General features: G+C 36.0%; 1 protein-coding gene across 3 annotated transcripts in view; it reads right to left on the bottom strand.

The window, feature by feature from the left end:
* USP24 (ubiquitin specific peptidase 24) overlaps positions 1–25337 on the bottom strand; it is a 128408-nt gene that overhangs the window by 51279 nt on the left and 51792 nt on the right. For all 3 annotated transcript variants that reach the window (XM_081055781.1, XM_081055780.1, XM_081055779.1), the window contains exons 17-36: positions 23703–23810; positions 23030–23179; positions 22277–22408; positions 21328–21439; positions 19530–19606; positions 18523–18663; positions 18297–18350; positions 17123–17238; positions 13879–13945; positions 13638–13748; positions 12803–12901; positions 12535–12708; positions 10576–10661; positions 10330–10423; positions 9277–9432; positions 5676–5773; positions 2797–2892; positions 2450–2678; positions 1542–1701; positions 580–735 (exon numbers count right to left, since the gene is read on the bottom strand). In XM_081055781.1, coding sequence (XP_080911907.1) covers positions 580–735; positions 1542–1701; positions 2450–2678; positions 2797–2892; positions 5676–5773; positions 9277–9432; positions 10330–10423; positions 10576–10661; positions 12535–12708; positions 12803–12901; positions 13638–13748; positions 13879–13945; positions 17123–17238; positions 18297–18350; positions 18523–18663; positions 19530–19606; positions 21328–21439; positions 22277–22408; positions 23030–23179; positions 23703–23810 — 2416 coding nt within the window. The remainder of the gene's footprint in view (positions 1–579; positions 736–1541; positions 1702–2449; positions 2679–2796; positions 2893–5675; positions 5774–9276; positions 9433–10329; positions 10424–10575; positions 10662–12534; positions 12709–12802; positions 12902–13637; positions 13749–13878; positions 13946–17122; positions 17239–18296; positions 18351–18522; positions 18664–19529; positions 19607–21327; positions 21440–22276; positions 22409–23029; positions 23180–23702; positions 23811–25337) is intronic.

Below are 25337 nucleotides of genomic sequence, written 5' to 3'. Positions count from 1 at the left end.
CTGTAGATCCAAATTTAGGTGTTACCAGTAGCATACAGAGGGAATTGAAGGCTGTGAGAGCAGATGAGATTGCTGAGATCAATGAGTGTAGACAGAGACAAGACAGTGAAGAGGGACCGAGCCCTGGGGTGTCCTAACATTAAAAGTATGATTAATAATAGCCCCCGTTTGCTGAAGCCAACAATAAAGATAAAAGGGCAAATCTTAAGTTTCATAATTTTAACAGTGGAGTCATCGTCAGTTTAGCAATTGATATAGAATTCTAATTCAATACTTTAGGAACTATATATTTGGGTTATTTTGTAATTCCTCAACTAGACAGTAAACTCCTACAAGGCAGACATACTGCCTTTATAATAACTACTGTGAACCCTTGTATACAGAAGGTGCTCAATATATGAGTATATTTATTCAGAATTTAATTACTCTAGCACTGTTCTTACCTACTCCACATGCCAACTTTTCCTTTTTTTTCATTTCTATTAATATGACCTTATCAATCCAGGAATGTAAATATGTTCCAACAGAAACCTGGCCTTTCCCTAACAGAGATGGATCACAGGCAAGCCTGCTGCATACCCAGTTGCTGGCTCCGGAGCTGCAGGCAGGTAACGAGAAGAGACAAAGCCTCCCCTGCAATAAGTGAGTCTTTGGTGGACACAGACTGCTGCCGCACACAGATGCCGGCGTGCAGGGCGACTGGGTCTCCTTCACTTCCAGAGCTGCAATTGCTTCCTGGAAACAGGCAAGCAGAAGGTTACTGCAGACCCCACAGGACCCTTGTAATGCATTCTAGCATCTCAAGTGAAACTGAATAGTTCAAGAAGACACTTTGAGAAGAAACAAGGGACAATCACTTTATTTGACCTCAACTGCTTTGTACTTAAAATATACTTGGAGACACTGAAAATGTTCATGGGGCAAACTAATTTCGTGTGACAGAAGAATAGTGAAATTTTGGAGGCATATGGGAGTCTTCCTGGGATATTAGAAATGCTCCTTATCTTGATCTAGATGTGGTTACACATATGTAACAATTCTGTACATTTAACATGTCTGTGCTTTATGCATGTCATACATTTGGATAACTTTTTTATTATTGAGGTATATGCATACACATAGATTGAGCAGGGAAAGCAAATGAAGCTGAAAAGTAAAGCTACTTATAAAGGCCTAATAGAAAATACATGGCCAAACCAAGAAAAGGACTTTTCCAAGTAGGAATTCTAGATGAATTTTAATTACAGCCACAGTTATTGGTCTCATGACAATTTACACTCAGCAAGCTAAAAATTCTGATTTGTTTTTCTCACTTACTATGTGTTTATAAAAGCTTTTATTTTCTGAAGTGAAGTATGACATACATACAGTAATGTGCACAGATCTTAAGTGTATAGTTTGATGAATTTTTACTCATGCTCAAAAGCAAGAGAAAAGTCTTCTTCCTTTTGTGACTCTGAACAATATATACACAGACAATTCTTACAGCTATAATATTTCTTGCCCAATGCTCTAATTACTTTAAGCATTCTAATCAGTACCTGAACTGCTGAGTCTGTTTCGAATTCCAGCAGGAAAGAGAGAATTACTTTCTTTAATTGGTTGGCTACTCCCAACGAGGTCAAGTCGTCCTGCAGCTGCAGCCCATGACAGTCTCATGAAACAAGCCACAGTAGAAGTGAAGTCACTTACTTCCATTGTCTACAGAAGTATGGAAAGAGTGTTATGAGAAAAGGTACCCCTAGTATTGGAACACATCTCATTGACTTCTATAACTTTCCTATTGGTCTCAGTTTTGTGAGACTCTTTTCTCTAAGGTCATCCAGAAGGACGGCTTTTTATATGCTTCTGTACTATTCCAAGACTCTCAATAGCTCTCTGCTACCTGTAAAACAAAGACTCTGATCTCCATGCTCTGGCTTTAAGTTATCTGCCACCAATTTGGGGTATCTACTGTTTCCTGTCTTCCCCACATTGAATTTTGGCCTGGACAAATTACCATGTGACCTCCCATAAGGCTTTGGTCTTCTCTAATTGCTCACGCCCTCCCTTGTTCTTGAACAAATCTCCTCTCTCCATACTTATCTCTGTATATCTAATCCCTATCTGTTCTTCAAGGGCGACCTCAAATGCCACCTCCTGCATGAAACCATCCATGATAGCCACAAGTGAAGGTAATTGTTCCACTTCCTCTGAAGGCCCATAGAATGCTTTCCTTTTGTAGTTCTCTTATAACAGTTGATATTTTCCACATTGAATTACAGGTTTTTTTTGTCTGCACTCGTGGTCTCTTTCTGACTCACCTAAGTTCCTTTTTTTTTTTTTTCACCTAAGTTCCTTGAAGGCAATATTCATGTGAATCATTTTTATATCCTCATGGCCCCTTCCTGCAACCAGTGCCTTCTAAATGGGAGGTACTTAGTAATTCTTGAATACACAAATCACTTACTTGTATTGCAACTCGTGCAGCAGGGATGATTTCCTCAACCCTAATAGAAGACCTATCAGACACCGATAACTGTCGGTAGGATGACTTTTCTGGGGTACCACATAAGGACATCTGCCTGCTGGTCTGCCGGCTGACGTTTCGGAATGGGCGAGAAGAAAGTGCTTCTATGCCATCTTTGGTGAGGTCTTCATCTAATAATGTGGGCATTGTTTGTCCGACAAGTAAAAATCTTAAAAATATAAAGGTAGACTTATTCAAGCTCATTTGATACTATTTAAAATGATGCTATTGGTAAGAAAAGTAAAGTCAGCATTGCCTTGTGAGACTAACGCAATATATTAACATACCTTGCGAGTTGTAGACAGATCGAATAAACTCCCTGCCTTGTTTCATAGTCGACTTCTGATGGGATGGAGTCCCTCTGCATGACATTTACAACCAAACTTCAAAAAAGAGAAAAGAAAAAAAGGCAGGATATTAAAGACTTCTGTATCTTTCACACGAAATTTTCTGTAAGTAATTTAATTAGTAATAAATGTTATCAATAACTTAAAATTTCTATAAGATTCTTACATATTTATAAAGGGACCACACATATCTCTATTGCAATGATTTCCTATGATACCTACAACCCTCCTGGTCCACTCAGAATTAGACTCCTTGCTTAGCCAAAAAAAAATACCCAGTACAGTGTTTGGCTAGTTCTCCTTCTAACTAGTTTGAGTTCAGTGATCTTGGTACTAGTACAACGATCGACTCAAAAATATATCCAGAACTGATGTTTTCCATAAAGCTTGTTTTTCACAGCCACTATAACCTCTATTACTGCAAAAGCTTCCCAACTGTTCTTCCTGCTTTCATTCTTGATGCTCCACCTCCAAAATCTAGTCTCAATCAATCAACCAGAGTGATCCTTTAAAAACTTAAGTCAGATCATGGCACTCCGTCTCTACACAAAATTCTCTAACGGCTTCCTATTTCCTACAGAGAAAAAAGGCAGTCACAGTAGCCTGTAAGATCCTATAGAACCCGAACTCTGGTATGCCTGTAACCTCATGTCCCCTCCCCTACCTTCCTCACTCTGTCCCACTACACTGGCCTCCTGTGGACAGCTTTCCGCAGGTATCTCAAGGTCTCACTCCTACACCTTCACGTCTCTGTAAATGTCATCAGTGATGCTTTCCCTGACCATTCTACTGAAAATTGCAACCCTTTCCATTCCCTCCTCCTTTTCTTATTTTTCTCTACAGCTCTTATCAGTCACCTGACATACACTCTTACCTTTACTTCTTCCTTTTTTATTTGTCTCCCCCACAGGACTGTGGAACTTCACAAGGACATAGGTTTTTGAATAATCTATTCACTGCTCTGTTCCCAGTGTTTAGAACAATGCCTGGCATGTAAATTAACTGACATACAAAAAGAAGCCAGAAGTAAAATGCCTTTATTACCACAGCTCTGTAATTGTCTGAGTCAACTGAAGTGAGTTGTTACAAAGGCACATCCCTACAATGCTGAACAAAGAATGAAACTATATGTGCACTAGGCCTCCCTTCCACGCGGTTGGGAATTCCTTTAGCTCCATCTCTGTGTTTCTCATCCTCTTTATCTCTTCATGGTCCCACTCAACTTCTATTCCCCTCAAGGCCTCCAACAGGAATTCCTTCAACTATCCTCTGTGCAAACTTGAAGCTGATTTTCACTCCTAGAGGAAATGGCATATGTACTTCTTTCTGCCTAGAGTAAATCTCCTTTCAACTGCGGTAGAACTCAGCCCCACTGATCGATCATCCCTCTTTCTTTGATCTTTATTCTTTCCTTTTTCATCGGCCCCTTTCAGTCAGCCTAGAGAATCAAACCTCTACAAGTTAAAAATCAAATAGAAAAGCAAACTTTTCCCTCAGTTAGTCTTCCCATCAAAGTACTGTCACCCACCTTTTTTCACTCATTGGAAAGCAGACTTCTGCTTACTGATTCTACTTCCCATTCTTATACTTGCCGCTCAATTCTGCCAACTGCTTGTGCCCTAATGGCTGTACTTATACTCTGATGCCTTCCCACATCTCTAATGCCATTCTCCACTCCTCTCGAGAGCATTGTATCCAAACCATCCACTTCACGTGGCTCACAGGGACTTCTTATACAATCAGATTTATTTCTCTAGACTTCCTCTCTATCCTCCATCTCCCTCCATGTTTATTCCTCGTAAGGACTAAGATTCATCATCTCCCCACTCTCCCAAGGTAGAAATCATCGGGCCATTTTATAAACGTTCCTACCCTTTATCTAGTCATAAAGACTTGCCTATTTTACCTCATAAGTGTCATTCTACCACTGCCCCAAATTTAGAGCTTGTTATCTCTTCTTTGGATCACTGTCAGCTCTTAATAGTTCTCTCTGCCTCCGGTCTCTCCCACTTCAATTCTTCTCTACTGCAGCCAGAGTTAATTGTTCTAGGTAATTCCTGGCTTAGAAACCTCCTATTTCCCCATGTTCTACAAGATAATGTAGAAAATCCTCACCGTGACCCTTATTTACATACTTGTTCCCTTTATCCTTTGCTCTAGCCTTACCAGGCAACTGTCATTGCCAAGAGAGGCCATGCAGCTTCACGCTTTCCTCATCCCTAGCCGCACCTCTGGCTGAGAGTCCCCTGTCCCTCCTCATTTACCTAGGGAATGACTATTCATTTCACAGCTCAAATGTCACTTTCTGTGAAGCGTTTCCTGATCTTTGACCCCAACCAAACTGAACTAATTTAACCACTTTCTTCCTTAACCTCCACTGCCCCAAAGCACTTTTCATAAGCCTCTGTTTTGATACCTATGATAACTGTTTGTTATTCTGTGTTAAACCATGAGCCTCTCAAGGGCAGGGGTAATACCCAATTGATTTTTGCAGCCACAGAACTAATACCTTGCACAACACGGACTGCTGGGAATCAAATTCTCATCACAAACTGATGTGGGAATCAGCAGAAACAGATACAGCCTGCTCTCTACTCTTCCCGAGAACTTCTCCCATTACTTGCTTCTCTAAAGTTTTCCAAATAATGAAAAGTCATAAAATGAATTAAAATATTCCAACGACTAAAACATCATTCCTTCTCATTACAACTCTCACAATGCTTCACATAATACCTTGTAGAGTGAGCAAGGCTTGGCAAGAGAAATTAATTAAAATATATTCATTTTCTGCAATTCATGTAACATACTGCAACTCTAACCTCAAACCTCCTGCCTTGAGGAAGTTCTCACAGAAGGATTTCGCACAGTTTCTCGCCATGTCATCATCAGCAGTTGGCATGAGTTTGGAGCTTAGAACCTTGGAAATAGATCAGCACAATTAATCATCCCAACATTTCCAGCAGAAATTACTCCTTTACTTAGTAAAACAATCAGACAACTCAAGTCAGAATCTCTTTAAATGCTGCATGCTGTTTTCCCCCAAAAGTATACAGAGGCTGATGTTTCACAATTAAAATAATCACATTTTCCAAGTTCTAGTTACTTAGCAAGAAAAATCTTTGTTTTGAAGAAAGCTAATGTATTCTTCTTTTCATGAAACCAGCGAACGTGAATGTCAAAAGCTCTCAGGCTTAGATAAGAGCAGATATTCTATGTGATATGCTAACTATTTTCTTGAAAAAGTATATACACTGAATTTTATAAAACAGCCCATTTACTAAAAATGCTAGATAAGCTAGTATGAGCTAGACAAGCTGGTAACGATTCTAACTTCTCTTCATTGAGCATGTAATGATGTACTAGGCATAAAATGAGGTGCTTAACATACATTATCTCTTCATCTCACTATGCATGGCACCTGTATTGTACTTTACAGGTAAAGACTGTGACCCCAGGAGTTCAGTAACCTTCCATTAAAGGTCACATGGTTAGACTCCAAATCCAGATGTGTCTCACTCTTAATATTCATGCTCTTTTATAACACTGCAATACCTACCTAAGGAAAGCTTAACTGAATATTTTGGTATGGCAGAGAATTATTTCACATAAATAATTAAACTATGTATTTGAGACTACAAAAGTCTAGTTCAAGTTTTACTTTTTTGCCTTTTTAAAAAAATTTTATTGGGGAACACTGGGGTGCAGTGTTTCTCCAGGGCACATTGGCTCCAAAGTAGTTGTCCTTCAATCTAGTTGTGGAGGGCGCAGCTCAGCTCCAAGTCCAGTCGCCGTTTTCAATCTTTACCTGCAGGGGGCACAGCCCACCATCCCATAGAGGGACTTGAACTGGCAACCTTGTTGTTTAGAGCTCGTGCTCTACCCAACTGAGCCTCCCGGCCGCACCTCTGGAAGCTCAGCGGCAGCTCACTGTCTTGAGTCTAGTTGTGGAGGGTGCAGCTCACTGGCCCATGTGGGAATCGATCCGGCAACCCTGTTGTTCAGAGCTTGAACTCTAACCAACTGAGCCATGCAGACGCCCGTTTTTTTACCTTCTATGAGCTGACAGATCTCAGGCACGTAGGTTTCCCTTTTGCCTCAGTTTTCTCATCAGCTAGCTGAGGATAAATTATCTTTACCAGAGGATTGTTTGGATTAAATGAGATTAACACAAACTTAAGGTGCTCAGTATGAACACGGGCATAAAATAAGTACCGAGTAAACAATTGCTTATTTAGTTGTTTTGATTTTAAAAGATTTGCTTCTATGAACCTATGGAGGTTTTATGAGCTTATTTTAGAATTTTAGTGTAGGACTTTTTTTTTAATTTATTGGGGTGACAATTGTTAGTAAAATTACATAGATTTCAGGTGTACAATTCTGTATTATATCATCTATAAATCCCATTGTGTGTTCACCACCCAGAGTCAGTTCTCCTTTCATCACCATATATTTAATCCCCCTTACCCTCATCTCCCACCCCCTAACCCCCTTACCCTCTGGTAACCACTAAACTATTGTCTGTGTCTATGAGTTTTTGTTTCTCATTTGTTTGTCTTGTTCTTTTGTTGTTTTTGGTTTATATACCATATGTCAATGAAATCATATGGTTCTCTGCTTTTTCTGTCTGACTTATTTCGCTTAGCATCATACTCTCAAGATCCATCCATGTTGTCACAAATGTTCCTATAGGATTTTTTTTTAAAAGATGCTTTTTTCCTACATTGTTTTCTGGGTAACAGGTTTGTTAGCCCTGGACTGTGAGCATTACACAGGAGAATGGGAACCCTTAGTAATTCTAATCCTTCTTGAGTGTGAATAGCCACGTGTACACACTCCCCTTGCTTAATGGACAACAATTTAGTTAAGATGGAATGTTTCTTCAAAGGAATAGGTATTTGGAATATCTACTTTGAAGTTCCTAGTAGGCAAACATAAGTCAAAGATCAAAATGTAAGGAATTTAAGCTTTCAGGTAACAGTAAAAGCAAGTACTTTTGGGAGTCAGGGTTTCTAAATGTTTGTGTTGTCTAAAGCAAAAGACAACCTACCAAAGGAATTCCCAGTGAACAGAAGTCCTAATGCTAGAGCCATTGTTGGACTATTCTGTTTTTCTAGGTGCTCTCAAATGTGGGTGTTAAGATTTATACTGTAACTTTTTTTGAGACAATCATTCAAAATCATTCAAAAGCAAATGACAAGTCTGACAGCAGTGGAAGGTTCAAAATTTATAAGCTTAAACTGGCCAAAATTTTCTAGGCAATATTCTGTTTTGGGATAGTATGTATTTTAAATGTCCACATTAGATAAGGACACACTTTACTCTAAAAATTATGCTAAATATTTTCTACCTTTGAATCCAACATATTTTTTGACAAGAATGATTATTTTAAGGCAAATATGAAATGTTATCACAGCTAGAGCATATAAGCAACAAGTAGAGCATAAAAATGAATGAATATAATTACATACTCCAAATTATATTGTCAGATGAAATAAAATTTAGAAAAAAATGCCCAAGCAGGCATCCTTTAGCAATTATAATCTTAATTATGAATCAAAGTCTAGTCAAGATAAATGATAATTTGGTAATTAAGGCTGCTGACGCATTGATCTTGATTCTTTAATAAATAACTTTCAGGATATAAAACTTCTAAGGTCAAAGCAAAATCATCCAGGGCTTTACTTTCTCCAGACCTAATGTGGCACAAGAGTCTGACCACTGACCCTCCAAGAGCACGACTGTTTCTACCTGGTCACTCTCCCATATTGCTTTGTTAATGCTTTGCTTTCAAGACTCAGTATATCCAGCCTCTCCTATGTCTTACTCGTAAGATCTTGAAGCACAGGTCTTCTCTTTTCATCTTTGATCCTTTAACTACCACAATGATTTATAGATGCTAAACAATTAGTAAATGTTTACTGAACTAAATCTACTAATTTAAAGCTACTTTGGGAGAGGAACATAATAAAAATATTCTTTTGCTCAAATTCTTCCAGTGTTTTGTTTTTTAAATCTTGAAATAATGTTAACTTGTCTTCTGATAAATTCCTCATTATGCTTCGTTAATGTCAACAAGCTACAATAGCTTTGAAAAAGTTAAGAGGCCTTTAATAACAAGAAGGCTCAGGATTAGTAATTGATAATACATATTTGCAAAACTTCTAGAGGAAGGTAATGACGCATTTTAATAGACAAGGCTTCCTAATTAATTATTTAGATGCTATTTTGCAAGTATAACAATGTACATAGGTACAAATTGAAAAAAATTGAGTGTTCACAAAGGCAAAAAACAAATGTCTCAGTTTATATTTTATTTTTCCTTTTTTCAAGAACTAATTTTTAACAGATCAAACCCATTTATTTCTGTCATCTGAACGCATGATTCTGCAAACGGAAACAAAGATAAATTAGGTTTCTTACTTCTAAGTTGTAGAGCACTCTGAAGGTAGACATTCCTGGAGCAAAAGAGCGAAACAGACTTTCTAAAATGGAACTGGCACTTGGCTGGTGCTGTTGCTTTGAGGAAAGGGACGGAGACTTTGAAGACTGAGAACTTGTTTCAGACAGCAATGTTTTCTAAGTTCAAACAAACGAAAAAATGCAGCATTCTGTAACTATTAACAAGACATCAAACTCCACCACACAAACTCTAAGTGCTCAACACTATTACAGTCCTACATGAATGCCACACTAGCACGGTCCCCTTAATTTGTTTCTGTAGTTTCAAAATCTGGACTTCTAAGTACTGATAATGAAATTGTAAGGCTGCGAAAGTGGTAGTTTTAAGAACCTTTGAACTAATGCTGATGGTATATTTTATAACTGCATAAGTTCTCTTCTCTCTCAAATTAATATGTAAGCCACACACCACAGGGCTGGGCTGATCTAGACTTCAACCGCTCAAATAGGATGTTCATTAACTTAATTTTAACAACTTTTTTCTAAATTAACTTACTCTGAAAACATAAACATTACAGATAAAACACTCCATTTCAATATATACATAAAGGAACAATATCCTAAAATTTAAATAAAATGAATTTTATGTATTAACAGTGAAAAAAACCAAAAGACAAACTCATTTATGTAAGCAACTCAAACGTACGCAATGAGCACAATCGGAGGCACCGTAACCGAAGTATCAGAGCCACAGTCTGATCCTGGACCAGACCAAGACACCTCACCTCGCAGGGTTTTGGTTTCCCAATATATAACAGGAGGGAGGTAGCAGTATATGGTATTAAAGGCTCTTCTAGTTTTAAAATGTTACATCATTTTTGACTCTATCTAGATCCTTTAAAAGCCAATATGAAGTTCTAATTTCCATTTATAGAGAAGGCACTTTTCAAAAGAAGAAAAATTATTATGGGAAAGTTGATATCAAATAACCTTAATGTGATTTTGTGTTGTATTTTCACTGAATCATAATACAAAATTCCATCCCAGTTAAATAACTATCCAAGACACACATACCTTTCTTCCTAAAGAATCAAGTTGATCAAGAGCTTCCTGAATGGCTGGATCAGTGGGTATCAAGAGCAGAAGCTTTCGAACTCGTAGAGTTATCCTGAAATTTTTCAAATTAAATTTTTTTTCACACAAGCCAGTTTCAGTAACAGTCATTTAGTGTGAGATGTAAAGTAAAATACATTCAAGTGAGAAGTTACTTGGTTTCTTTAGTAACTTCCTCTTCCAAACTTTGTAAATATTTATATTTACCTTGGCTCCTCTAGATTGGCAAGCTGGTACAGCATGTCAAATACATTACATACAAGTGCCATGACAACACCAGGAAGGGATTTCTCCTGAGGGAAAAAAACAAAATAAACACAAATTTACAAAAGAATTTCCCCCTTTTTTAATCAAACATACCAATACTAAAAATGTTAGTTCTGAAAGACTGATCACTACAAAACTTGAGGGGAGCACAGTGCTCACCTGCATTGAAGAACACATGGGAACACAGAGTCAGGGATCTCACACCTTCTAGTGTGCATATTACCTGGGCTCTCTTCTCCTATCTATCTGCCGGTGAGAAGGCTAAGGCGCCAAAAGACAGACAGAAGAAGAGAGGTAAAACAAAGGGCAGGTGTAATTACTAAAATGGAGAGTGGGCACCACTGAAAGCTGACCAGAGCTCGTGAGGAGCAAACAAGGCAATGAGTAACTTAAAAGCAAAATTATAGTAGTATTGTGTTTTCCCGAAAATAAGACTTAGCTGGACAATCAGCTCTAATAAATCTTCTGGAGCAAAAATTAATATAAGACCCACTCTTATTTTATTATAAGACGAGGTCTTATATAATATATATGATATGATATTATATAATACAATACAATACCAGGTCTAATATAATATATATAATATAATATAATGCAATATAATATAAGACCGGGTCTAATATTAATTTTTGCTCCAAAAGACGCATTAGAACTGATTGTCTGGCTAGGTCTTATTTTCGGGGAAACACGGTATATATACGTACATACACTTATACACAATGCATACATATATGTAATTGAAATCGAGAAAAACAAAGTTCTCACCTTGTTTTCTCAAAGGTGAGAAAAGAGATTCTGATATGATTAAAGTACATTTTCTGGTTATGAGGAAAAAGAAACTAGACATTACTATAGAATTATCATATAGGGGAAAATTTTTAATGAATATATATGAAAAATAAGCATGAACATGTAAAAATGTTAAACTTGAAGATACTATATACTGGGGTGCCAAAAAATGTATACATTTTAAGAGTTTTATCTATGTATTACTTTTCAAAGTTGAATTGAATTACGGTAGCAATGTGTATGCAGTATGACGTTCGTTCAAAAGATGACAGTAATCAAATGAACGCAGCATCATTCATTGTATTACAATTTTAATACCTTTTTCCTTTCTTAAAACGTGTATACATTTTTTGGCACCTTCTGTATACTGTTTCTGTTGCTAATTAACTGTTATAATACTACTCTGAATGGGATTTCTTTCCTAAATTCTTGCTGTATCGAAGTACTGTATAGTTATTTTAAAAAACCCACGACACTAATACTAACCCTGAAGAATTCTTTGACATCCATAGCAAGGTTGTTCTAAAATAAAAAAAACACAGTCACGCAAAGATCTGAAAGCCAAGTGATGAAAGTATTTCAAGGGGAAGTGATCACGTGTATCAATTCTGCTGAAATATCAAGAACATGAGGATTGAGAGGTGGAAGTGACAGATAACCTTGAGAAGAGCCTGAAAAGATGATGGCAATAGAGTTTCGACAACTCTTTCAAGGAGTTTTGCTGATCTCGGATAGAGAGAAGGGGACAAGAACTGAAGGTGGAATTGGGGTGAAGAGAGAAGGCTTTTTAAAAGACGCAAGAAATAACAGAGCACGTGTGAATGCTAATGAGAATGATCCAATAAAGGTAAAAACGATGAATCAATGGAGAGAGATGGATAAGAGGAGTAGCAAGCAGTGGCCAGGCAGAATGATTCAGGGACTCAAGATTCTGTGGGTCAGAAGACTGATAAATTCTACATCTTTTTACCCGTAGAAGCCCACATTTCTCAGTGATACAGTTCTGAAGGATTTGCCTGAGAGAAAAGGACAAAATCATCCAAATCTCTGAGCTGAAGGCAAAAAGATATTAAATTTTTGTTTTAAAATTGAAATGCAACACTCTACCTGCTCCATGGCATATGATGAACTAAAAACTCCACTGCTGCTGCTGCTTGAGCTGGTAGAGGAATCTGCTGAGCTCCCAGAGGGGGTCCCACTGCCAGAAGTCTTCACTGTAAGGATTTGTTCATCAGAAAAGCCCAGCTGGTGCAGTAGCTTTTGATCTTTATTCACTGTCAGCTGCAAAAAGTGGTTTCTTAGTTAATGAGGGGGAAAGGAAGAGGAAAGTATTCCTATCAGGCTAATGTGCCACGAACTTTTTATTTCAACCCACCAGGCTATCATTTGTAAATATCTGTATATTATCCACAGGACAGCACAACTGCTTGGCTATCTTCCACCGGACACTCCCTATGGTTTCATTACTGTGAGCCTGTAACATAAAATTAGACATTGTTGGGAAGAATTCGTTTACTCATTCATTTAAACAACTGTTAGGGAGCATGTATTGTGTTATTAGGCACCGTTCTAGAAGCTGGGAACACAACAAAACACCAAGGACAAGAATCCCTGCCCTTGCGAGGCTTCCCTTCTGCTGTAAGTAAACATTCTCTTTCCTACTCCAATTCCCCCCACTCATGCACGGAATAAAATCTCAAAGTCCTTCTCCCACTGCCGGTCTTCCATTCTTTGCCTTCCTCACTGTCACATCAGCCACCTTGCTTGGCACAAGCAAGCCAAGCAAACTCCTACCTCAGGGCCTTTGCACTTTCTGCTCCCTTTGCTTGGAATGTCCTTCCCCACAAATGGCTTACTTTGTCACTTCATTCAAGTCTTTGTTCAAACATCACTACCTCAGAGAGATCTTCCCTGTCGATCTTTATCTAAAATGGTATTTCCTGTATACCTGTCACTCTCTACCAACTTATCCTGCTGTATTTTTATTTATTCTTTATAACATTCATTACCACCTGATAGTATAGCATGTATTTACTTATATATCTGCTTTATAATACCCCATCATTTCCTTTCATTTCGGGCCTTTATTCTGTATTTGTTTACCAAACAGCTTTTAGAATAAGTCACTCATGCAGATATCTTAATCAACATGTTCTTATGAAAATAACAAGACAAAATGAAAATGGCTGTAGAGCTTAATGTGAACCTACCTCTACAGTAAAGGTATCTTTGGTAGACTCATAAGTAATATTAAGAGTTAAAAGATGTCCATGAAATGAGGCACCATGAGGTAGAATAGTTCGTGGAACAGAATAAAAATCCTTGAAAAAGACATTAAGTTAAACAGGTCAGATACAGAGTGCCACTGTTAAACATCTCAAAAATATATACTGAACACATTAAGTCTAGTAACAGGAAGATTCAGTTGCTTTAAAAAGAAGAGAGGCTTACCTCTATAGTGATCACATAGCGTTCTGCCAGAAGTAGCAATCTCTCAATTATTACAAGTTTAGTCGATCTATGGGTTAAAAAAATTTTTTTTAAACATACTTGAAATGAATGCTGACTTGAGCTCAATTCTAGTCTGTTTCACCAAACCACACAGTTAGCACTCACTGGTCAAGGACAAAGACTAACCTTCCCTTTCATCCAATGGGGAGATCATTCAACCAGATCACATAGATGGAATAGGGAGGAGAAGGCTGCCCTTCCCCACATTGCCTTTCCTGAAATTCTTTTTTCTTTTTCTTCTTAAAACACTTGTTCCATAAATAGAGGACCGGGGTCCCCAAGCCTATTTGTCCACTAATCCATCAAGTGTGCTTGATTTTCATAATCTTACAACTAAAATATGCCACATAATTCTGTAAACACATGGACTCTGACAAAGTTCTAAATTGCCTGAAAATTAGAAGACAAATGCAAACCAGGAAATATTCCACAAAAAGGGTTGCTATTTGTTTCAATTAGGTTAAGAATGAGGACAAAGGGAAAGACAAACAATTGTTGATCTGGTTTAAGTGAACATTCTGTCTAATTAAACTTAAAATATAAGAATTTGTTACCCTAAGGGTTTTCAAAGCACTTAAAAAATCAACACACATTAGGAGACAACCATCTCTGGGGCAGGAAACACACAGCAAGGGAGTGTGGAGCTCTGATAGACTAAAAATGAGACCTGAGGTCTGTTTTGGTTAGTCTTATAAAATCTTACTTAACACTTGAAATATAGTCAGCCCTCTACATCTGTGGGTTTCGCATGCATGGGTTCAACCAACTGTGGATCAAAAATATTCGGGAAAAAAACACAAAAAACAAAAATCCAGGAATATCCAAAAAGCAAAATTTGAATTTGCCATGGGCCAAGTACTATAGCGAATCCACACGAATGAAGTAGTGGGTAGGCATACCCTGCTATAGCCTATATGCAAATACTATGCCATTTTATATAAGGGACTTAAGCATCCCTGGATTTTGGTATCCACGGCGGGGTAGAGTAGGGTGGAGAGGGGTAGAGTGTGTGTGTGCGTGTGTCCTGGAACCAATCCCCCTCAAACACCAAGGGATGACTGTAATAGGACTCCAACATTCGCAGCACAGAGTCACAGCTCTGTGCTTTATTAAAGAGAACACCGCATGTGTTAACATGAGAGATGAAAATCCAAATGCCTTTAAACATTTGTATTCCAAAAAGTCTAGGTATTTCAAATAAGTGTATTTCTAAAACTGAAAAAGGTACTACCATTTTCTAACCATTGGTCTGGTAAGCTGATTAGCAGTATTGGAAATGTCACTTAAAAAAGAGTTGGTCAAACACATTTTAACAGTTTTGTTAAATACATTTAACAGAGTTCTAAATTTATTCAGTCTATGAACAGGAATCAGAATTTGATATTCAGATGGAAAATCTTTAGAAAATATCTAAGCGCTATAATAAGTGATTGGTTGAGTGCACTGTTTTAATTACACCGCAAAAATAAATTAAACCCCAGACAGTATTGCAAAACACCGTACAGATGAGAGAATAACTCCTCCCTCATACATTGGAACAATTATGGTCACTGAAAAGTTCTTTCAAAACTAGTAAAACAAGATAAAAACAATGTCCTAGTTCAAATGCAACTTTGACATTATACATCCTCATTAACTCTGTTTAGAGTTTATAATGAGAATATTTAAAAACTATTTTGTGGTTTTGCTCTGTAGTCAAATAGGAAATGATTCATATAAAAAGCACTTAGTGAAAAAAACACAAAAAGCACACTTATTTAAAGACATAGTAGTTTGGAAATCCCAATTCAATAGTTCACAAATACATTTCTATTCTGGTTTGTCAGACAAATGAATCATTAATGATCTAGATTATAGAGATAGGCTACATCTTACGTCATAAGGAATGTAATAAGGAATTCTTAATACACATTCTTCATGAAAGTCTATCTGAGATATACTTCGGAGAACGTGGGAATGTAAAAGTCATGTTAGTGTTCTTACCATTAGTTCAACTATAATCACTTTCTTCCATTTTAAAAAGAGGTCTAGAGGGTTGAGTTTTATTGGCTTCTTTCACGTTAATAAAGTATCACTACACAGTACTGAACTCATTTTTAAAAAAGAAGATGAATATGTAAGTGTCTAAGCACTATATTGCACACCTGAGACAGATAGAATATTGTATGTCAACTCTAATGGGAAAAAAAAGAAGATAGAAAAGGACAACGCAAGCAAGGATATTGATTCCTTTTTCTACAGGGAGGCTTTAAAAAGAAAAGGAGTATCTCCAACTGTGAATAAAAATACATACACACCTAGTTATTCCTGTTGAAAAAGACTGTATGAGTGCCCATCACTAGAGGGCAGCAGAGTGACGAGCAGACAGTGAGCCCTTCTCTTGTGTACCTGTCAAGGTTTCCTGGGCGTCACTGATTTGGGGCTGCTTACCAGTAATGGAAGGTACATAAAACCTCACAAAAGTGTTTTAGTTATTTCAATCTGAAGTTTCTCACTAATGATCTATTCTCTTTACTATATCAAAGAACTATATCAAGTACTGAACTCAGATTTCACTGAAAATATTCAAAAACACTAAACACAGCAATGTTAATTAAGAGAATATCGGTTCAAAGATTTATCACAAATTCTTGGGGATAAAGTTCTCATTAAATATTATTTTGAAAAATAATTTTAAGTAAATAATATTTTAACTGACCATTATAATTACTTATCACCTTTCACTTCATTTTGCTTCTGCTGCTAATGCCGTGGATTTGACTATTCAAGGAGAAAAGTTATAAGATGTCTAAGTAAATATTTCAAACTGGAAAGAAAAAAATTACTCTGTATACAATGAATGTATCTTTATCCCATCATAATAGAAAAAGTTACTCATTAAACAGATTAAAAATAAAATGAATTGAAAAAACAACAAAACTTGTCTATTAGATAGAGGGGTCCGAGCAGAGCAATACTTGGGTGGATATGAAGATGACCTACAAATCCTTAAGAGATGCAAATTTAGGGACGTATAATAGGGAACATGTAACTTCCCAGGATCTGACTGTTTGCAAAAGTTATGAAATAAAATGAGGAAATAAACAAGTGAGAGATCTCCACAGGGAAAATGGTGCCTATTATTTTTTTAAACTGATACATATTCATGCACTGTGGATGTGTTGTAACTTCTGCAATCACTTACCTATATGGAGACTGAACTGATGTTGCTACAGTTGGCATGGCAGTTGCTGTAAGCATTTTTGTTGCTCTGGTCACAGCATGCGTTAAGGTGGGGCCACCAAGTGCTGAACTGGCTGCCTATAAAATAAGAAATAATCGTTCTATATCAGGGCTTCTCAACCTCAACTCTATTGACATTTGGGGCTGGAAACTTTTTTGTTGTGGAGGACTGTTCTAGGCATTGTAGGATGTTTAACAGCATGTGACCTCTACTCACAACCTACCTTCTACTTACAACCTGCCCACAGTAGGACCCCTCTACGTGTGACAATCTAAAAGGTCTCCAAGACACTGCCAAATAATCGTGGGGGGAGAAATACGTTCCAGTTGGGAACTACTGTTCTACATATGTTCATACTTACATGGTACTTGATTTAGGGGTACTTAAATACTTTAAATGTTTTTTATGATGACTGATTTGAATGGAAGTCATGACTTAGGAAATCCTGTACAGATTCTAGCATATATTCATCACCAAAATGTTTCATATACTGACATTTGGGGGCAGTAGCACTTTATGTTTTTGGAATAATTTTTTTTAGATGTAAAACAAGTAAGCACAAATTAAGAAAGTAAATGAATGCTTAATACTTTAAACATTAGGCTGGAAATAAGGCATTGGAAATGTATGTGAGATAGTATTACACAGCAGGCGTCTGATAGACAAAGAAAAGCAATACAACTTACTACTGAGTGTCCTGCTGTGGCCTTTAATAGCATTTATAATATAAACTGTATGGAAACATGGGGAAGGATGGGAAAAGAAGCAAGTGACTGTATAAAATTCCTGGACCAAAATATAAAAAGGAGAAAAAGAATTTACTGGAAATATGGAATGTAAAGTAGACCTGTTTTCTGAAGATAGTGCCCATACCCCCCAAGGGGGGATAGGTAAAACAGGCAAGAGCTGTGGTGGAGGAGAGGGAACAATTTCCTATGAAGTGTACTTCTTTACTGGGGGAATCAAGGCAAATGTCTGTTCACAAATTGGTACAATATGATATGCTTCACAAATTCTTCACTAGGACCCAGCTACAAATATCAACATTACACATGATCTCAAAATATAAAATCATAAAAGGAAAAAGCCCAAAGCATTTATTTCAAAAACAGGTTAAATAAAATCTGCTACTCACTTCTAATCTTGTGTAGCAATCAGCAATGAATTTCTTATGTAATGATACAGAATCCTAAAATAAAGAGGTATATGGAGTAAAATTAGTCTGACATTTAGCTGTAATCATTAAGGACAAAATGTCAAAATAAAGAAGCCAATCTTCAGGAATGCCAACTTACAAATAAAAAATATATAATTTTCTGCCATTTTGTGTATACGAGTGTCTTCTTCCCTTGGATACCCACCTTTTTTAACCTAGGATTTAGATTAATGTAACTATAGTTTATGATTAACTGAATAGCTTCATTTGCAATTTCTTCATCAGGTGATTCCATGGCTATTTTCCAAATGAAATCCATTCCTATCAATTCCAGCTTTTCTACATACTGTTCAAAAGAAAAAAAAATTATATAGCACACCAAGGTCACAAAATTGTAATTATTTTCCATTACCTTGTAAGTCTATACCTCTTCAGTTCAATATGAATTAAGGCTACAAAAACCAAGCTATATGAGAACACTACTGAACCAATATGGAACTTTAAAACAAAAAAACAACCAACCACAACAACACTGGGCAACGTCCAAGGGAATCTGCATAGATATGAATTTTTTTCTCCAGATACCCTTATACCTAAACTAGATGTCTACCCAGACGAGCTATTGATGCAGAAATAGCACAGGAGTGAGATGGCTACCATCTTCAGGAGCTTTCTTCAAAAGGAGATGGAGTCAAGCTAGAGGTAGTTACTAATCCTTGGGGCTCAATTCAGTCTTACCAAGGGCTTAAAAAATCTTGTAAAAACATCATCTGTATACCTTCTATAGATCCTCATTTTCCTGCATCATTATCTATTCCTAAACTTTTCTCCCCAAATCCCTACCACCGAAATCCCAGAATTGAAGATTTTGTTCGTTTTTATACAAATGTGTGGACTGATGGATCTACGGAGTTGGTAGCTTAGATGGAACTATCTTAGTCTGCATTCACTTAGGCACAGGAGGCCACTGGCTGCCCCAGATGAGCAAGAAACACAGAGGGATTTGAGAAGTCAGTTGTGCTGGAAAGGGGGCCTCCAGTACACTCTAAGAGAAGCTGTCATCAATGCAGAAAACAGCAGGCAAGGGGATATCCATTCTTCAAAAAAGAAAAAAAAAATTCCTTTTTTATCTCAATTGTAACATGTTTTTTGCTGTACATCAAGTTTTACTAGGTTATCCAAATTATCTAGATTTGAGAATAATGTACTTACCAACTGAGCTCCTTGTCTTTTCAATCGATGATCACAGAGATTCACATTTTCAAAAAAAGTCTTAAATAAGTTAAAACCTGAAATTACAGAATGTCAGATAAATTCATATACTCTAAGTAACACAGATAATCAATGAAAAGATTCAAAGTATATCAAGAGCTAAAACTATAAAATGGTTAGTATAAAACATGGGTGCAAATCTTTAAGAACTTGGATTAGGTAATGGTTTCTTAGATATGGTGCCAAAGGCACAAGCAGCAAAAGCAAAAATAGATAAATTGGACTTCATCAAAATTAAAAACTTTTGTGCTTCAAAGGACTATCACGCAAGTGAGAAGACAACACAGAGAATGAGGCAAAATATTTGCAAATCATGTATGTATCGGATAAAGAGCTAGCATGCAAAATACACAAAAACACTCTCACAACTCAACAGTAAAAAGACATATAACTTAGCTAAAAATGGGCAAAAGATTTGAACAGGTATTTCCCTAAAGAATATATACAAATGGCCGATAAGCACATGAACAGATCCTCAGTAACATTAGTCTTTAGGAAAATGGTCAGTACCACATGATACTACTTTACACCTACTAGGATGGCTAAAATAAAAAAGACAGACAATAAAAAGTATTAGTGAGGATGTGGAGAAACTGGAACCCTCGTACTGCTGGTGGGATTATAAAATAGTGAAGCTATACTGCACTATTTGGCAGTTTCTCAAATGTTAATTATACGATACAGCAATTCTACTCCTAGGTATATGCCTAAGATAAATGAAAACCTATGTCCACACAAAAACTTGTACAAGAATGTTTATAGCACCTTGATTAATAATATCGTAACAAAAGTGGTAACAACCCAAATGTCCATCAACTGATGAATGGATAAACTAAAGATGGTACATCCTTACAATGGAATATTATTCCGCCTAAACGAAATGAAGTACTGCTACTACAACCTGAGTGAACCCTGAAAACATCATGCCTTAGCATAATGAAAAAAGCCAGATACAAAAGGCAACATACTGTACAGTTGCATTTGTATGAAATGCCTGGATTAGGGTAATCCATAAAGACAAAAAATAGATTAGAGACTGAGGGTAAGGAGAATAGGGAGTGACTGCTAATAAGCACAGGATTTCTTTTTGGGATGATGAAATGTTCTGGGTGAAAGTGGTGAAAGTTGCACAACTTTGCGAATATCCTAAATTATACACTTTTAAAAAGTTAATTTAATGGTTTGTGAATTATATATAGCTCAAGAAAAAAATATTTCAATTAAAAGAAACACCTACAAAGATTTCTATACTTTGACACATATTTATCTTAAAATGAGTCCTTTTTGTACTAAGTAACTTCATGAAAAGGCAGTTTGGCAACTTGAGTTATCAGGCATAAAAAGTTATTTATAAGATACCATTTGTTTAGAAAGGAATTTATCCGTATATATAAACATCTTTATGTACATAAGGAAAAGACCTGAAAGATATTCTCAACTGGTTGCTTCTGAGAAGTTGGCTTAGAACAGGGGTGTCCAAACTGAGGCCCGCGGGCCAACCGTGGCCGGCAATCCATTCCGCAGCAAATTCCAAAAATATATTTAGTTTACTTAAATAAACCAGGTGAGGCAATATGTACTTCACCTCGAGTGAGTGGCCCGGCTGTTTGTGTATTTTACCGCATGTGGCCCTTGGTAAAAAAACGTTGAAAAAAATTTGGACACCCCTGGCTTAGAAGAAAAGGAAAGAATAAAATTTTTCAAAGACTAAAAAAATGGTTTTATATTTCTTTCCTACCATTCATAGTGATTTCATATGACTCCAATTTTAGAATTTTCTCCTTGAAGAGCTGCTGCTGCACATCACTCTCGAGATCATGTTGCCCTTTTGTAAACCATTCAAAACACATCTGTGGATCAAGACCAATTATTACTCTATAACTAAAATCCATTTCATATACATATGAATAAATATATGTATTTATATTCCGAATTGGGACAGTTAAGATAAATTATTTTTAATTCTCCAAAAATTTATTATATATTGCCAAATACCACTCAAAACTGAAATTGTTAGAACTCTGAACTAAATAAAGCAGTTAGTTACTAGCAATCTTTCCCACTGATAATGAAAACATATACTCATACTTTGCTTTGAATTTTATACTTGGGTTTTTCCACAAACATTTACTAATAAGCCTTAATGTGTACCAGGCACTGTTACATATTTAGTCCTTTCAACAAACCTATGAAGTACTTAATATTATTCTGTAAAATGAGAGGAGAAAACAGCGATTTACTGTTAGAAAACATCAAAACAGGTGTTGTGCTACTGGTTTAATCTATTTTCAGCTGTTTAATTATAGTTCTAAAAATCTGGTTAGGCATTCATTCCTCTTTGGTGTTTCTGGGGTACAACATCATTGCAGGAACTCAGTTTTCTCTTAGTAACTTAAAACTAGTTTCACGTGATGGCAAAGAGAACTAAAAGATATACTGAGAATTCCTTAGCTGTACTTACATAGTTTAATTTGGTTTTATATACAATGGTATCAAAAGTACTCACACATTTATTTGTATCACATTATATAAAATATTGCCCACCACTTATAGTTCCTGGCCTTCTAGTACAAATGTATGCTTAGTAAATTGAAAAGTGCTTAGAACTAAAGATGTGAGACACACACAAAAAGTGAAATATTAAGTCCCTCTTCTGCCTTATTTTATATACTATACCAACTTCTTACCTCTCTATCTAATTCACAAACATCCTGGCCAGTCACAAGACACTCCCAGATTTCTTTGGCACGATTCCAACCCAGATACAGAGTAGCTTCTTGCAAGAAAAATGCCAGAAATTTTAGATGGGCCTCTAAATACTGCAAAAAGAAATGACAATTATTTAACTCCGCACGTTTCTACCTAAAAGAAAAATTAAAAAGTACTTTAAAATAAAAAAATAGTTTTATCTAATACTTTTTCATAGGATTTAGCATCAAGTAAATGTGAAAAATCTGTTCATAAGTTGACAGTACAACTTAGCAGAAGTTACTTCAAGCCTCTTACAAATTCAGTTGACTTTAGACGCCAATAAAATATAATTTCAGCAATTTCAAAGTAAAACACCAAAAACTCACAACTAGTGAATTAAGGTTACTTCCTATTTTTTAAAAATAATAGTACTAATCAATTGAAAACAAAAGCCATTATCCACAGAATTGACAATTAGTATTTCATATCAAAGGTAAAAAAAGATGTTTATTTTTATTACTTCATCATATGCAGTTCTTAGGTAGTTTACTGATTTACCCACAAATACCAATTTTCTAAACTTTTGTTTTGAAATAATTATAGTCAAGACATAAAATTGTTCCATCTCCCCAAACATAACTCATACTACCTCTTTCGAGTTACGTCCAACAAATATTATTTTTAGAGTTCAAGTGCAGGAAGTCCAAATGAATGTTGTAAATCGTGAAACACCAGCACAGGGCCCCTACCTCCCGGTAAGTGTACCGACCATCCACCAGTGCTGAACCCGTTAAGCCTCCAGGTCCCGCCACAGCTGCTGCAAGTCGATGACAAGCTATCAAACTGCCCGTTACCAGTTTTACTATTTCAAAATTTTTCTTCAAGTCTTGAATAATGCTCTTGGTAAAAACAAAAAGGAAAATGGTATGAGAATTTATACTTTTTTTGGTCAGTTTAATACTTCTACGTTTTAAACATATAGTCCTAGGTGAGTGATATTAAACAACGGTTTCTTCATTCATATTTTCTACATAGAACTAAATAAAATCAATCTGGTTATGTATTTTTACTAGGGAATTAACCTCTCCTAAATTTTGCTTCAAAAAGTGATATTTTTTAAAAAAGAACTCTTTTCAAACAATTTTCTAAAATACCATTTTAACTTTTAAAATTGGTTTACTTATTTCAATAAATTAAATTGAAATAAAAAAGAAATAAGCTAGCTATATCAAAAGAAAAGCTCCAGAGAAATGAAAGCAAAAGGATTTTTAAACTCAAGATTATATAACACAAATGAATTACATTAATAACTATAAAAATGTAACAGAGTAACTACAAGACTCAGCAATTTTATTCATGTTTTGTTTTTATAAAAGATTTTATAAGTAATTGTAGAATAATCAAATATAGCTATATTCTTACCTTGTCTTGCTTTTGATAGGTTTGTTTTATGAATGAGCGGGTGATTTCATGGAGCTGACGCAAAGCTGGTACCACCCATACAAATTGGGGATTATTAAGTTGAGGTGACTAGAGTTAAAAAGAAGTTATATTAATTAAATTTAGAAATAAGTGGCAGACAAAATTATTAGCTATAAAAAATTTCCAAGTCAATTAGGCTTCATTGTTATACATTCTATTCTTTTTCTCCTCGCACTGCTCATTTAGAGTTCATCTCCATGCATTTGTAATTCAGTCTTCCACTTCTTATTCTGCATGCAATTATTCCTAAGGTCAAGAACTGCAAACAGGAGTGGATGTGAAGTGATAGCAAATGTACAGGGGTACATCAGCAAAAAACAGACAACAAGGAATTAGCAACTTCAGAGGATAGATTAAGTAGCACAGGCTGCTAGGCATGTTGACATGATAAAATAAACTGATGGCAAAAGCTTAACTTGAATAAGACTGAACTGGCTGAGAAGTAAAATGGTATAAAAATATAGTTGTCTTTAATTAGGTGATTAAGATACCAATGATATGATCAAGATACTGATAGTGGTCTAAATATTAAAGAAAATATTCATGATCTGCTTGTATTTTCTAGTTAAAAGTTTTGTAAGATAATTCTATTTTTATTAATTACGTATTACAGCCACTTTACATTTATGCTTGATGTTTTTCAAAACACTTTCAAATGTATTATTTCTGAAACTGGTACAGAACAATCCAGATTTTCATAGTACCTATGTGAAAAGTCTGATGTTCATCTTTATAAGAATTGCTTTTTAACAAATAGCATGTTTGAACTACGAGATTTCATAAAATTTGTAAGAATATCAAATTTTATTTAAACACAGCATTTATTTTAAAGGCTACATTTTGTCTTTTTTTTTTTTTTTTAAGCCTTCCTGCTTTTTCAAATCTTTCTGTAAAACGAAGACCCTTATGGGGCGGAAAAACACTTTTTATGTCTTTTGTAGAAAAACACCATATACTACTGAATATGTAAATGTGAAAGTTATTGCCAAAACCGTACTGGCTTTCCTAGAGATTAGCTAATCAGCAAATACCATTATTTCCTGGATTCTAAGATACAGGTTTTATAAATTTCAACAGTTTTGAAACTGACACTTCTTACAATTATGTCAAAAGAAACTTACTAGCCACTAGGCATAGGAGTAAGTTTTGATGTAGCTATCCTTACCTGAGTATATACAAATCTACCTGCCATTTTATTTATTACTTGGTATAGGTAACACCAAAGAAGGAAGGCTTTTCAACTTAAAATTTAGATCAATGATTTGTTACTTAAATGCTACCAAAGAGATTATGCTATCAGGTAAAAGTGACTAGGCTGTCATATCCGCCAATTTAATTAAAAGCAAAGAAAACTGACAGTGGTCACAAACTACAGCATTTTTCAGCCAGGGGAATTTGGTGTGACAAACTCATACCCTGTGAAGGGCTGTATCACTCAGCACTGAATGCCTCTGTCCAAAGTTATACCTAATTCCAGAGAAGCCATTTAAAGTAGCCTGAGTTTTACGAGAAAGAACAAGGACACAAACCTCCGTATTCTTCCATATGCCTCAAAATTAGACAATCTTAAAAGAT

This window comes from Rhinolophus hipposideros, assembly GCF_964194185.1.
Source record: "Rhinolophus hipposideros genome assembly, chromosome: 8".
NCBI lineage: Eukaryota > Metazoa > Chordata > Mammalia > Chiroptera > Rhinolophidae > Rhinolophus > Rhinolophus hipposideros.
This window is presented reverse-complemented; position numbering and strand designations above follow the sequence as displayed.